The sequence below is a fragment of the Bos mutus genome, chromosome 28 (genome assembly GCF_027580195.1).
Source record: "Bos mutus isolate GX-2022 chromosome 28, NWIPB_WYAK_1.1, whole genome shotgun sequence".
In the NCBI taxonomy this organism is placed as follows: Eukaryota; Metazoa; Chordata; class Mammalia; order Artiodactyla; family Bovidae; genus Bos; species Bos mutus.
Window position 1 is genome coordinate 10,097,729 of NC_091644.1, and position 15,354 is coordinate 10,113,082.

Genomic DNA, 15,354 nt, shown 5'->3' on the forward strand with positions numbered 1-15,354 from the left:
TACAGACTTTTGTCAGCAAAGTAATGTCTGCTTTTTAATACACTGTCTAGATTTGTCATAGCTTTCCTTCCAAGGAGTAAGTGTCTTTTAATTTCACAGCTGTAGTCACCATCCACAGTGATTTTGGAATCCAAGAAAATAACATGTCACTGCTTCCAATTTTTCCTCTTCTATTTGCCATAAAGTGATGGGAACAGATGCAATTACCTTAGTTTTTTGAATGTTGAGTTTCAAGCCAGCTTTTTCACTCTCCTCTCTCACCTTCAAGAGGCTCTTTAGTTCTTCTTTACTTTCTGCCATTAGGGTAATTTTTAAATGTTTAGCCTATTTAAAATTTTTGTTTACAGTCAATTTTAAGTATGTAGTTTTTTAGCCAGTAAAAATTTTTTAAAGTATTTTTAATGTGCTAGAAGATGGTTTCATGTTTTATGTATTTCCCATCAAATATAATCAATGATTACCAAAAATATTTTATTTGTGAACAATGTGAGAGAATGATGATACTAACTTTGTACAGTTTTACTATTTGGAAAATTTTACAAATTGAAAATAATAATAAATACGTTCATTTCTTATTCTTCCCCAAAGTTCAATTTAAAAGAGTATTACTGCTTTAAAATTTCAAAACATATTATCTGCACTTGTAACATTTTCAAATTTGTCTGTAAGAGCTTGGTGCTTTGAAAAGGAAGAGGAATAGTGGCTGTGAGGAGAGAAAAGGAAAGAAAAGAGTATTTTTGTTGTTGTTGTTGGAGTAGTCTTACAGTAAAAAGATTGGTAAAATTAAGAGAAATAATGGAAATTAATTACTTACCTATATAAGAAGTTCCTGCTGCTTTCGGACAATCTGGTGGTGATTAATTTCAGGTACAGTAAATGTCACAAATATCAATAAAACTTGCTAGTTACTTTAACTGCATTTTAATTCAGAAATGTAAATATACACATTCATGGCCAACTATTTAAAAAAGCATATACATTAAAAAAAAAAAAAAAAAGGGCATTTCCAAAAAAGGAGTTAGCCAAAAGCAATGGCAAAATTACATTATTACAGTAGGCTGAATCTGCACATATACCTTAAACATCAGAAAATAATTACACACACCCTTGTCAATTGTTTTATAAAATCTAATACTGGTACTCTAGTGAACATAAGCGTCTCTGTGACTGACTGCTCAGACAGCATAAACGCTGTTTTCACTTAAGCATCTTTTCCCTGGTCACAATTCTTTAGCTTTTAGTTTCTTGTTCAGCCAATATAAGAATGGCCACCGGTTACACACCTAGCCACTGGTTATTGATATAGGCTCTCATTCTTCATAACAGAGTATTTGTATATACAAATACTCTGTTTTGGATGGCATTTAATACATGGTATGCCATGTACTGAAGTTTATTAAGAAAGGTGTGAAATCAGATTATCCTAATATTTAAAGTATTAACAATGACACCCTTTTAGAAACAAAACGGTTTTGCTACAGCTCCTTTCACTGTTTCATACCTGTCCTCCCTATATTAAGTATATACATGAGAACGTAGACACTGGATATTTGAATGTGTTCGGTGTAAAACAGTACAGGCAGCTAAATGCCTAGAGCTCAGAAGGTAAGTACGCAGATGTGTTTTATACATTTGTGCTACAGGAGTTTATAATTCATTTCTCTTCCTCACCCATTCTATAATATTATAAACATCGACTCCCATGTGCTCCCTGGGCTCATCTGAAGCACAGAACACAGTAAATTATTTGAGTGATTATTTTCTCCATTCTCCTAAGGCTGGTACAAAATCGGTACCATTCTAGATGCCACAGGGAATTAGGGCTTAATTCTCTCCTGGAAACCTAACTGAGAAAGCTTGGGAGAGACACTAGCACGTGTCCTTTTCTTCCCTCTCTTCTTCCCTAGAACACTCTAGCCTCAGACCAAGGGTCATTTACATACTGGCAGGCTGTGTCCTGCATTACCATTCACAGAGCAAAGCCGCCTGAAAACTTCAAACAGCTCCATATATTTAAATCTTAGGCTAGTCCTCTTAAGTTGTAGTTTTCCCTACAGTCCTGACCTTTGCCAAGTTCAGTACGTAACAAGTCATTTTTTAGTGATTCTTTTACTTATTTTCTATCCACAAACTTCAAAAATCTTCTTTCTGGAGATGTAGAATACACTTTTTTTTTTTTTTTTTTTGCATATTTTTGCAAAATACAAAGTAAATATATAAATTTTGAGTTATAAATTCATGTGAACTGATGATGACAGTTGAATATTTTGCTCAAAAAGGTGGTGTGGATTTTGAAAAACCTTTGACTCTTGTTAAGAAGATAATCAAATGCTAGAAGGGGTAAGGTTTAAATGCTAACTGGAAAACTGTTAAGATGTATTTTACTGAGCCACAGCAAGTAACTTAAGAGCATCTCATTCCACACTATACGGGTCAGTCTTTGCAGGCTGCACCTCTCTGTAGCAACCAAGTCAACTGCACTATTGTACAAAAACAGCCATAATCGATGAGTGTGGCTGTGTTCCAATAAAACATTTTTTTATGGACACTGAATTTCATATTAATTTTCATGTGTCTTGAAGTATGCTTAGTTTTTTTTAACTATTTAAAACTGTGAACAATTCTTAGTTGACAAGGCCAAGAAAAGCAGGCAGTGGGCTGGATGTGGGCATCAGGCTAGAACTGGCTATTAATTATTATACAGGCTTTTATATGTTATGCAAATGTTTAAAAATTATAGGTTCCAATTTGAGAGACTTTGGAGACATGATTTTTTTAGATCTCTCATTTTAAAACTTACACCAAATAAGTTCTCTACTTTCTGGATAAATATATTTACATAAGAGAAAAAATAATTCAGTATACAAACTCCTACTTTGTTTAAAAAAACAAACAAAAATCCCAGAAAGCTATAAAATGAATGTTTCACCTTAAAACATAATTAGGAAACACATAATTTTTATTCTATGCAATATAAAACAATATGCATAGATTTGGTACATAATTTTTTAGTTTTTAATTTAGGAAAAAGATAATGAGGAAAAGGTTTATAAATCTATACCTTTTATAAAAGCTGCAACTGATACCAGAAATTCCTCACATGTACAACCATCAAGTCTGATTATAATATGAATTATACCCAGGATTTGAAATTTACCAGCATGAGTTCTGGATGCTCTTTTAAAAATGCAGTTATATCATAGAACACTATGGCTTCTACAAACTTTGAGATACTTATGAATAGGAAACTCCTGCTTCCATAATATAAGGAAACGAGAATATTTTTTCCATAATCACCAAGTATAAAAAAACTTCACAGTCTGATTTACCTTTATCAAAGGTAAAATGATTCACTGCTACATTTCATGGATTATTTTGATGCTCAGTAGTTCCTAAACACAAAATAAATTCCACATGAAGTCTTATCTGTTTGGGTTTTCAAAAGCAAGACACCAATACAAAATGTATTGAATTGGCTGGCAGAAGTCCATGGGCTACAGAAAAGGAATTAAATATAAATGTTCACCAACTTTATCCATTCTAATTTTACAACAGCTTCCGGTATTGAGACCTAGTTGGTTTCTTATGTCTATCCATTATGAACATAACTCAATCTTCTATTTTAAAACTTCTCAGGGTCATTTTTTGCTGGGTATTTAATTGAGCGACGTATAAGATCTTCTCGTCCAACTTCCATCATTTGTTCCTCCCAAGATTTCATTTCGTTATAATAACGAATTTTATCATCTTTAGCAAGCTGAATATATACCTGAGAAAGAGTGTAATTGTTAAAATGATTTCTTTAGAGGAATCTTTGGAGTTAATTTCTGGGATGCTCTCCAAAAATATTCTAGAAATTATTTTACTATTCTATATGTTAAAGGGGGGCTGGAAAGAAATATTCTTGTGAGATAAAAATTAGATGAGAAACAGATAAGAGATAAAGGTTTTTAAGTATTCATGAAGTCGCTACAATTTCAGGGTTTGGAGTGTGGAAAAGCAACAGGGGCAGGGTGTGATCATCACTGGATATGATGACACTAAGTTACGAGGGACACTGTTTTAAATACCAGTTTGATATGGAATCAAAAACTACCAAAAGAAAAAAGCCAAACTGGTTCCAAGAATATGACAATGATTTTAAAACACTGTGTAATATAAAGTTGTCTTCACATGAATCAAGCCTTGCCCTGATATATTCTCACAGATACTCTAACTAGGCACTTGGGACTAAAACCATACTACTTACTTGCTTTTGAGAATTAGAGAGATTTTTCCAGTTTTCATTTATAGCTTTCAGCTTTACCTGTAAAACAATATACACTTAAGTACCAGATACAGGGACTTCAGTGATTGAAGAAAGATGCTGTTTTATTATTCATTCCAACCACACACACTCAGATATCAAGAATCACAGGCAAAGACTCCTCAAAACTCTGAGCTGTAACTGACATGTAACAATACATTCAGGTGTGCAGTGCAGCGCTTGTGAAGTCTGTGCCCTTCGACCACCTTTGCCCATTCCACCCTCCCACCCCACCCAGCAACTCGAGCAGTCACCAACGTGTTGCTAGTGTCTATGTGTTCTGAGTTACTGTTTCAGCACAAGGGTTCCCCTTCTACTGCAGCTTCAGTAGTACTTGTTTTTTATAATAGCCATTCTAAGAAATATGAGGGAGTACTTCATTGCAGTTTTGCTTTACATTTCCCTGACAATGATGTTGAGCACCTTTTCATATACTTGTTAGCCATCTCTAAGTCTTCTTTGGGAAAATATCTATTCGGATCCTTTGCCCATTTTTTAATCAGATTTTTTTCTTCGGGGGTGGGGGAATGAGTCATATGAGTTCTCTAAATTATTTGCAAATTATTTTCTCCCATTTGGTAGGATTACTTTTCTCATTTTGTTGATGGTTCCTTTGTTTGTGCAGATATTTATCTTTTTGAATTCAAAGATATTAATATTCAAATATAAGCTACTCTGTCACAGACTAGCCTCAAATACTGTTTTGTCTCCTCTGTGGCTTAAGTGCTCTCTTACCTCTCATGTCTGTGCACTGTGTTTCAGTTGTCACCACAGGAGCAACACAGCGCCGATTCTCCTCCTACACAGCTGAGCTTAACTATGTGACCCGGAAAAAGTTCTATGACCTCCCTTAGGCTTGGGAGCTTTAATCTATAAAATTAAAGGGATGCAGGAATCCCACAGTTGGAGGAGAGGCAGAGAGACAGTGAGTACACCTCACACAGCCTGTGGTGCTGCTACCGGAGAGCAAAGACTGAAGAGGAAAATGGGCGGGTGGAGAATGAGGAGCAGAGAAGAGAGAGAGAGACAGGCGGAGAATGTGAGGGAGAGGGGGATGAAAAGTGCCTATTAAAGGCAGGAGGATATCATCAGTGATTTTAAGAAGTAGAGTTAGAACTATTAACTTCACTATTCTGACCAGAACTTTCACTGAATTTTGTTTTCCTATCAACAAAAAGTGAGGTACCCAGATGGTATCTGAGCCTATTTTGAGTATTTTAAGCTTACCTTTATAAATACATCTAGTATACTCAGGGATAGTTACTCATTAAATAACTGCTCTCTTAGCTTTGGAAAGAATTGCTTTCATGCTTTTAGTTCTTTCATAACGTATCTTTTTGCTTATATTTAATCCACAAGTTTCATATTCAGTGTGTTAAACAATAATTTATGAAGCTGCATGCATAAACAATCTTTCACCTAAAAAACTAATTCATGGAAAACAAATTAAAGGGATGGGAAGGTATTTACTTCTGGTGCTATCTAAAATCACATTAAATGAGCACTCACACCATGTGAGGACACAGAGAGAGAAGGTGCCAGCTATGAACCAGAAGAGGGCCCTCACCAGGATGTGGCCTTGATCGTGGACTTTTAACCTTCAGAACTGTAAGCAATTCATTTCTGTGATTTATTTTTTTTAATTAAACAACTAAAATTTCTAAAGGCATAAAATCCACAGCGACAAAGACAATAGGAAAGGACACTACCAACACAGCATTTGGGGAGCAGAAAAGCAGAGCTAATTCCATGCTCTAAGTGCAGAAAGTGTTAGTCGCTTAGTTGTGTCCAACTCTGCAACCCGATGGACCATAGCCTTCCAGGCTCCTCTGTCCATGGCACTCTCCAGGCAAGAATACTGGGGTAGGTAGCCATTCCTTTCCCCAGGGGATTCTTTCTGACCCAGGGATCAAACCCGGCTCTCCTCTCCAGGCAGATTCTTTACCGGCTGAGCCACTGAGCTTCCCAGATGGCGTTAGTGGTAAAGAATCCACCTGCCAATGCAGGAGATTTAAGAGACACTGGTTTGATCCCTGGGTCAGGAAGATCCCCTGGAGGAGGGCATGGCAACCCACTCCAGTATTCTTGTCTCTAGAATCCCATGGACAGAGGAGCCTGGAAGGCTACAGTCCACAGCGTCACAAAGAGTCGGATATGACTAAAGCAAATTAGCATGCACACGTAATAGTATTAAGTACTCAATACTGATCTAACCAAAATTATGTAACTATATTGGGAGGTAGACTGATAGAAGAGTGAACAGTGCAATGAGACAGAGTTAACGCTCATCTTACATAGTGAGAGAGAATGCCTAAAATATAGGTAACGCTTAGAATTTTAGAAAAATCAGGAAGTGACAATGTAGGAACATTACTTAGAGATATGGGGGTAAATACTACAAGAATCAACTAAAACAGAATGCATTTGCTTCTGGAGTGAGGAATATGACGGCACAGGAAAACTTGTATCTTTCATAACAAGCCTCATTTGATTCTTTAAAACTATGAGAATGCACTTTTTTACATGAATAAAAATGATATAATTAATTTTAATTTCAGAGATAAAGGCCAGCCAGGAAGCTTTTGAGGTGATTCCAAGATGCAGTCAGAGTTGAGAACTACTGATTCAGAAGGATTCTCTAACACAAAACCTTCTTATACTAATAAAATGAAATCCAAAGTTAGTTAGTGACTGAGCAAATTCCAACTAAAAAAATAAACAGGCTTGCTGTTTTAGTAATGTAGGGCCATGGAAACTAAATTTAAAATCCAGGGCTTCCCTGGTGGCTCAGTGCTAAGAATCCACCTGCCAATGCAGGAGATATGGGTTCAATCCCTGGTCCGAGAAGATCCCCTTTTTGTTTTTCAGAAGTAACCTACGATGTCCTACAACACTAAATAAAATGGTACTACTTTTCAAAAGGAAAATAAAATCCCAAGAGAAGTAGTCAGTGAAATCATATATAGCCAAAAAAATACGTTACATATACACATCATTTAATCATATGTCCAACAGGATCTGTGAAATGAACTACAGATCTAAATAACCCAAAGAATCAGAGTGGCAAAAACCTTCATCTCACATTGACAAGAATTAGGAATCCGAGCAGACAACTTTTCTTACCATGGCATATTATAAGAGGAATAGTACAACTGACAATTTGGAGCCTCTAAAAAGGAAATAAAGGAAAGACTAAGCCACAGCAAGAATGACAAGCTGTTTTCTTCTTTCTGCAGACATAGATACCATTCATATGTGTAATATAATACATTCCCATGGGATAACCAAAAATGTTTAAAGGGCGTAACATGAAGCCACACTCAAATCCCAGTATGAAACATTATACCTCTATCTCTCATTCTTTCCCAGTGATTGTAAAACCATTCAGAAGTGCTGGATAAGAAAAGTCTCCAGAACTTGAACACTCCTATAAAGGTGAAAATTTTGTTTTTTAATTTAAAAAGTTGACTATGTATATACATGGCTGAATATGTATATATAACACATTCAAATTTTAAACATTTTATGTGGTAAGAAAAAGGATTTTTAGGTCTTATTTATATATACTATTTCTTTATAGTAATTTACCACTTTTTTTCACCACTTGACAGGTTGCACCCCTAAAGTTTCCTGTCTATATTATTTTAAAAATTAGAGTAAACATTTTTAAAACATACAGAGTTTTGTTTTACCTGTGATGTGCCATCCCTAGCTTCCTGAAAACGTTCAGCTATAAAAATGTTATAAGCTGAGCGAGGTCTTTTCGGTTTTCCAAGCATTGTTAACTCCTGAGTAAAAAAAATGAAAGGTGAGATAAAGTTTTAAACTCTATGATACTTAAATTTACCTAGAGAAACTTCATTCACTACCATGAATTACAGAATATTCTTTAAAATGAACATTATGAGTATGCGATTGTTCCCTCTTGGCATCAGAATTTTTGATTAGTACTGTTTTGAAAATCCTAATAGATTTTATAAGTTACTTTTCATACAGAAACATTTCCTTTACATATTATGTTTATGGTCTCCATGAACTGAATAAATGAGCAGTATGTACAAAATCTTTTTAAACATTAAAAAAAAAACCCGTTTTATCCTTGTAAGGCACCACTTCTCCTTGGACAAAGCACTACGTACCCCCACTTGACAACTCAAGAACATTGGCGCATTTGCTGCATTGTCTAATGAAGGACACTGCCTCATCCTAACCTACCGAGTTTCTGAACTTAGATAGAAATTTATAAAACGATGGGGGTTTTAATGGCAATTTGGTTTACAGTCAATATCAACCCAACTTTCATTCATAAGCAGGGCTCCTCTGATTTACATATGGAGTTCACTCTCTCAGCCCTGAGCCCCTCGGGAGAGGAGGCATCTCCCCTTCTGTTTCTAGAGCCACTGCTAGCTATTTCTTCCAGGTGCTTCACTTGCAACTGCCTGGCCCCCACCTCTCACCTAAACTGCAAGTAGCTGGAACTGGGAATCTAATGGGAAGAAAAATTCCAACAGGGACAGCAAATGGAAGTCTTACAGAAAAGTCACTCAGACTTCTAAGTTTCTGGTTCTACATGTAAGGAGTTTGGAAGTCAGCACTCCATCCAATAAGTATAAAGCTGATCAGACTGCAAAATCAACTCTCTTGGATCCACTGAAGAGGGGACACAGGGTGAAGTGCTGCTCTCAAGATTGGAAACAGACACAGACAGGTGAACACAGGAGTCGAGACTTACTGGAACAGATAGAGGAATGGAAACCAGTGGTGTGGAGGAAACTGAACCACAGCAGACTAACTGCTGGAAGCTCCATGTGGACAGCTCTGAGAGCTACCACCACTCATAGGAAAGCCTCATAATACTGTGAGGTTTTTCTCCAGGAACTTGACCAGATTCCCACAGTAAATATCAAGGGAAAAAAAAAACCCCTCTTGCTTTCAGCAGGAAGAAAAGGAATCATTTCGAAATGCCAGAGTACTTTATTATTCTTAACAAGGCCTGCCCTCAAGGGAAACTAGTTAATCAGAACCTAATCTGCTGGGACTTCCCTGGTGGTTTACCGGTTAAGACTGTGCTCCCAATGCAGGGGGTTGGGATTCAATCTATGGTTGGGACACTAGATCCCACGTGTTGCAACTAATGATCTGGTGCAGTCAAATAAAAAATAAACACACAAATAAACATTAAGAACCTAACCTGCTGGTATACTATCAAGAGCCTAAAAGACTTCAATGAAAGGAAATACTAGACTGCAGCTCACTTTAGCCATCCTGTACCAACTAAGCGCAAAGCTACAGGCTCATTAAAGGTTTTTTGTGTTTTAATTGCTAACTCATATCTGACTCTTTTGCAACCCCAGGGACTGTAGCCCACCAGGCTCCTCTGTCTATGGGATTTCCCAGGCAAGAATACTAGAGTGGGTAGCCATTTCCTTTTCCAGGGGATCTTCCCGACTGATCTTCTGCATTGGCAGGTGTATTCTTTACCACTGAGTCACCAAGGAAGCCCTTATTAAAGGACCAAGACCTAATCATAAGATTGTAGAATGCTTCCCCTGCCCCATGCCTTACCACATTACGAAGGCCCATATACAGCAGTTCCTTTTACCCAGCACATCATATGTCTAACTATCAAGAAAAAAAATCCCAAAGCATACTAAAAGACAAAAAGCCTAACATAAAGAAACAAAACAAGCATCAGAACTGGCAGGGATACAAAATTATCAGACCAGGATTTTAAAACAACTGTGATTAATACGGTAAGGATTCTAGACAGCCTGCAAGAACAGGCATTGTAAGCAGAGGGAAATCATAAGAAAGAACCCAAAAGAAGTGCTGGAGATAAAGGGAATTCCCTGGCAGTCCAGTGGTTAGGACTCCAACCTTCCACTGCAGGGGGCACACATTCAATCCCTGGTCAAGGGACTAAGATCCCAAAAGCCACACAGCATGGCTAAAAAAAAAAAAAAAAATCCTCGAAAATCCGAAAGTAAAGAGAACAAAGACTGAAGAGGGAAAAAAAAAGAACATCCAACCCCTACTGGACAACTACAATATGTATAGCACACATGCAAGAGAAACGCTGGGCTGGATGAAGCACAAGCTGGAATCAAGACTGCTGGGAGAAATATCAATAACCTCAGATATGCCAATGAGACCACCCTTATGGCAGAAGGTAAAGAACTAAAGAGCCTCTTGAGGAAAGTGAAAGAGGAGAGTGAAAAAGTTGACTTAAAACTCAACATTCAGAAAACAGATCATGGCATATGGTCCCATCACTTCATGGGAAATAGATGGGGAAACAGTGGAAACAGTGTCAGACTTTATTTTTTGGGGCTCCAAAATCACTGCAGATGGTGATTGCAGCCATGAAATTAAAAGATGCTTGCTCCTTGGAAGGAAAGTTATGACCAACCTAGACAGCATATTAAAAAGCCAGAGACATTACTTTGCTAACAAAGGTCCGTCTAGTCAAGGCTATGGTTTTTCCAGTAGTCATGTATGGATGTTGAGTTGGATCATAAACAAAGCTGAGCGCTCAAGAATTGATGTCTTGAATTGTGGTGTTGGAGAAGACTCTTGAGAGCCCCTTGGACTCCAAGAAGATTCAACCAGTCCATCCTAAAAGAAATCAGTCCTGAATATTCACTGGAAGGACTGATGCTGAAGCTGAAACTCCAATACTTTGGCCATCTGGTACGAAGAACTGACTCACTGGAAAAGACCCTGATTGAAGGTAGGAGGAGAAGGGGATGACAGAGGATGAGATGGTTGGATGGCATCACCAACTCAATGGACATGAGTGTGAGTGACCTCCAGGAGTTGCTAATGGACAGGGAGGCCTGCCATGCTGCAGTCCATGGGGTACCAAAGAGTTGGACACAACTGAGCAACTGAACTGAACTGGAATACAACAGAGAAAGGAACAGAAATACCTGAATAAGAAACTCCTTATATCTGCTCAATCTTCATTTCTGGTCCTCCCCACTCAAAGTACTAGTTGGGTGCATTAAAGAGCAAGGGAGAGCTCAAGAGAGAATAAACCCTAGTTTTCCACCCTCCAAATACCATCCCTATTTTTTCTGGCTTCCTTTTACTGATTGGATTAGCAGTCTCCGATTACTATCATTGACTTGAAATTGGGTGAGTCCTCAACCCAAGAGCTAGGAGGGCTTAAGACATCAGGACGAGAGATTCCATCACTTCATACTTAAAGGCTGGAATCTACTTTTTCAGAGAAGTAAGCTTTTGCTCTGATGATCATTTTTTATGGTATATATACTGGATCAGCAAGTTCACCACCTCACACCTAATAGTACGGAAAGATGTAGTCTGTCAAACAATAGAATTTATATGGACTAATACCTTAAACTGGAAGCCACTAATTTTGAACCATGTGGGATTTTTAATGAGGAAAAATTGAATTTCATCCTAAAGGCACTTTTATTATCTACAATAGGTATTTTTACAACATTGATAAGTTAATGAATTCAGTCCATTCAGCAATATTCAGAATCAAATTCACCATCACCTATAGAACAATTCAAATCAGTAAGGTACTCTAGAAAAGACAGAGAATCAAGACTTTTGCTATTCCTGATCTTCCTGTTTCCTAACTCTGTTCCTACAGCTTTCACACCAGTCCTAATTATGTATCTCGAACTCAGACACATCCAAAAGGAGCAAAAACGGTTTACAACATACTCAAAGGCACGTGGTCCTAGTGGCAGAAGGAAACTATCCTATTTTTTCCTAACTGAAGTACATTCTCTACCACGTCACCAAAACAAGGGAAAAAACCTGTATTTATAGATACATAAATTTCAGTTTTTTGCCAAAGGAAAAAAAGCAAACCTGTATTTATAGATATATAAATTTCAGTTTTTTGCCAAATTTCAGTTTTATGCCAACCATACTCACTCTCTTTTTTATTAACGCTTTCTTTTTTAAACGTTTCTGCATGATTTCTTTTTCCAAAGATACCATTTGACTTGGAGTTAGTTGTTCTTGAATTCTGTTTATCTCTTCCTTGTATACCTGCCAGTCTGCCCTGTAAGCATCTTCATATATCTATAAAAAAATCCAAATAAGAAGTTGATAAACTATTGCTGGCTAATTAAACATAGCACACCTGACGGGGAAGGACAACTGCGTAACTTCAGCAAACTGACTGAACCACCAAGTGGAAAATGCACTCTGAAATCCCACTTATAAATCACGTGTTCTTCAAATGTGTTATCCAAGGTGAAGGTCTAGCAACTGGCCTCCAACTTCAAATTGCTTCAAAAACCAACGCTTCATCACCACTGCCATTTATCCATATTCTCATCATTTATGTGGATGAGAAAGTATGACATTCCTTTGAGATAACAAACGTTAAAAAAAAAAACTCTGGGTCATCTTTTTCCTTAAAGGACATGACAGTTGTCCTTACCTGCAAAATAACTGGTCAGCAATGTTAAAAATTTATATGCTTACCTTTTTCTCTGAATCAGGAAGTTCCCTCCATAGCTTGGCAATTTTTTTAATTAGTTCTGAATTTTTTGCATCTATGAAATGAAATAAAAATTGATATCACCATTTTACATCTCTGGATCAATTTCTAAAGACTTTCAGGAAAGAATAATCCATTAGCTCTAAAATTAAGTATTTTTACAGACATTTTACCACACACAACTTAAAATGATTTAGTTTTTCTTTAACCAACTAATTTAAGTACAATAAATAATTTAATATTTTATCTAACATTATTAAAGTCTATTATCTAATGATTAAATTAAGGAATAGTACCACTTACCACCAAAATGGTCCTCAGGAATTGATTACTAAGTTAAAGCAATTGGGGAATCAGTGTCTACAAGTTTTCTACTTCATATTTCAATCAAAAACATTTTTTTCAAGTCTTTCAGGAATGACCAAGTTCATAAAACCTGACTAAACAACAAAATATAGTCTTGATTCATATAACACCACCTGTATCTAAATTACAGAAATATTGTTTGCAAACAAGCTAAATTATTCTAAAACCAAATAATTTTTCTCCATTTCCTTCCCATCTTAACTGGAATGACAAGGTATAAATGATTTAACAAACCACTTGTTAGTTTCAACTCCTACATTTCAAAAGATGTGAGTACTGAAGCATGTCTCTTAAACCAGTTCTTTACGTGACTATTACAGCTCACATGATTTTCATAAGTGCCCTGTGATATAATGCATATGAAAAAGCTTTAGGAATTATAAGAAAAGCTCAGCAATTACTAATTTGGTCACTATCTTTACACTACAGCCCCAATAAGGACCCAGTCTTTCTAGGGAGTCAACAAACCTAACTGGAAATCTTTCAGAAATTCAACTGGCTTTCAGTCAAAAAGCTCTTAAAATTAACATAACCTGTATTCAGCTTTCAAGTTTATGCAACACATCCACATAAATTATTTCACTGCAACTTTATTAATAATTTGCAGTGGGAGAAGCAGGAGCTAAGCAAGAGGTAAAATGATTCGTCAATGGTCCTCTGGGCCAATGGCCACAAGGCCCCAAATTCAGCTTTTTTATCCTCTTTCCTAAGTACTTTGCATTCTACATGCTATTTTTAAAATAGCTTTCACCAGTTCTCAATTACATTTAAAGCATTTTTATTTGGTAAAATTACCTTACTGCTGTGCTTACACTGATTCCTTATGCATGCCTGCTAGGTCGCTTCAGTCGTGTCTGATTCTGCAAATCCATGGACTGTGGCCTGCCAGGCTCCTCTGTCCATAGTTTTCCAGGCCAGAATAAAGGAGCAGGTCACCATTCCCTTTTCTAGGGGATCTTCCCTACCCAGGGATTGAACCCGCGACTCCTATGTCTCCTGCATTGGCAGGTGGCTTTCATACAAGCCCATGTTATATCTATTTTACAGGCCATCACACAGAATGGTTATGTTTCTGCATTCAACAGATGCCTTGATACTGAAAATCAAGTCTGCAATTTAACTGCTTAGTGGCATCTTTAGTACATCAGACAAGAGTATATAACCCAAACTCCTTACCTGGGTTCTGAGCTTTAAATATGGGCAGCTGTTCTTTAGAAAATCGAACGTATGAAGTCATGGGCTTCTTTGGATAACCACTCAAGCTGGATGAAAACCATTTTGGAACATACGCAAAACTACATATAAATAAAAAGAAAATAACCAGTGTTAAACATTTAAGTACCCGTATTCATAATTACGTGCACACAGATGCCAAGCAAGATATCAAGATGCTACACATCTGACACCTAACACCTTCGGCAAGAACACTAATGATATTTAAAATCCTGTCCTATCCAGGGGAAAGAGCTTGCAAAACTGAAGTCTCAAAAGCCCTAACCCCCTAGCAAGGGCAGAGAGTGAAGGAAAGCATGTATCTCCAGCTCCTGGGCCTCGCCTCAATGGCTAGATGAAGGCAGGAGACTCTTGCGGCGACTTCGCAGGGGACAACGAACCCGGTGCTCCAAGCTACGAGAATGAGGAGGGACGGGAGGAGGGGAAAGGTGACCGGAAGGAAGGCAAGGGGTACTGAAGCAGTAAGGCCTGGTCTCAAAGCTATCATCCCCTTGGCAAGGTCGAGGTCGGAATCACAGGGCCAAGTCAGTCCTGACCATTTCAGGGGGGACAGAAAGCGGAGAACAGCGTCTACATTCTAACCCCAAGGCGTCCTGAACCCTTCCGCCTCCGAAGGTGCAGGCAAGCAGGCTTACCTAAAGGGAGAGCGCAGTCGACTGCCACAGCCCGCGCAGAGATCCGCTCCTGACTTTCCCAGCGCATTCAGCACGCCCCATACGCCCCGGAGAAGCGCCATTGCATCCGCAGACAAAGCACTGACCAGGCCCCAATTCCCTACAGCGCCCTGGCACAAGAGAAACCGCAACAAAGCCGACTTAAACCCGCCAGAGAGCCTACCGGATTTACTATCATGCCCGCCACTCGCGGGGCACTATGGGAAATCGGCTAACTTCCGATTAGCTAGGAGGCGGGGCAAGGTAGAAGGCGCAGGCGCAGTACTGGCTTCCTTGGTGGGCGGGAC

At 37.9% G+C, this 15,354-nt stretch overlaps 1 protein-coding gene across 2 annotated transcripts; it reads right to left on the reverse strand.

Moving 5' to 3' along the window:
- Positions 1-905: 905 nt before the first annotated feature.
- TFAM (transcription factor A, mitochondrial) lies at positions 906-15,275 on the reverse strand. 2 transcript variants are annotated; one of them, XM_070364749.1, is made up of 8 exons: positions 15,029-15,275; positions 14,337-14,455; positions 12,779-12,849; positions 12,221-12,370; positions 7,999-8,094; positions 7,430-7,475; positions 4,250-4,306; positions 3,631-3,769 (listed from the first exon to the last, which is right to left on the reverse strand). In XM_070364749.1, the coding sequence occupies exons 1-7, from the start codon at positions 15,127-15,129 to the stop codon at positions 4,284-4,286; spliced, it is 606 nt and encodes a 201-aa protein (XP_070220850.1). In that variant the 5' UTR covers positions 15,130-15,275; the 3' UTR covers positions 3,631-3,769; positions 4,250-4,283. The 2 variants fall into 2 exon arrangements, with proteins under 2 accessions (XP_005906647.1, XP_070220850.1); XM_005906585.3 differs by lacking the exon at positions 7,430-7,475 and having other exon boundaries at positions 906-3,769; positions 15,029-15,274.
- Between the last annotated feature and the right edge of the window lie 79 nt (positions 15,276-15,354).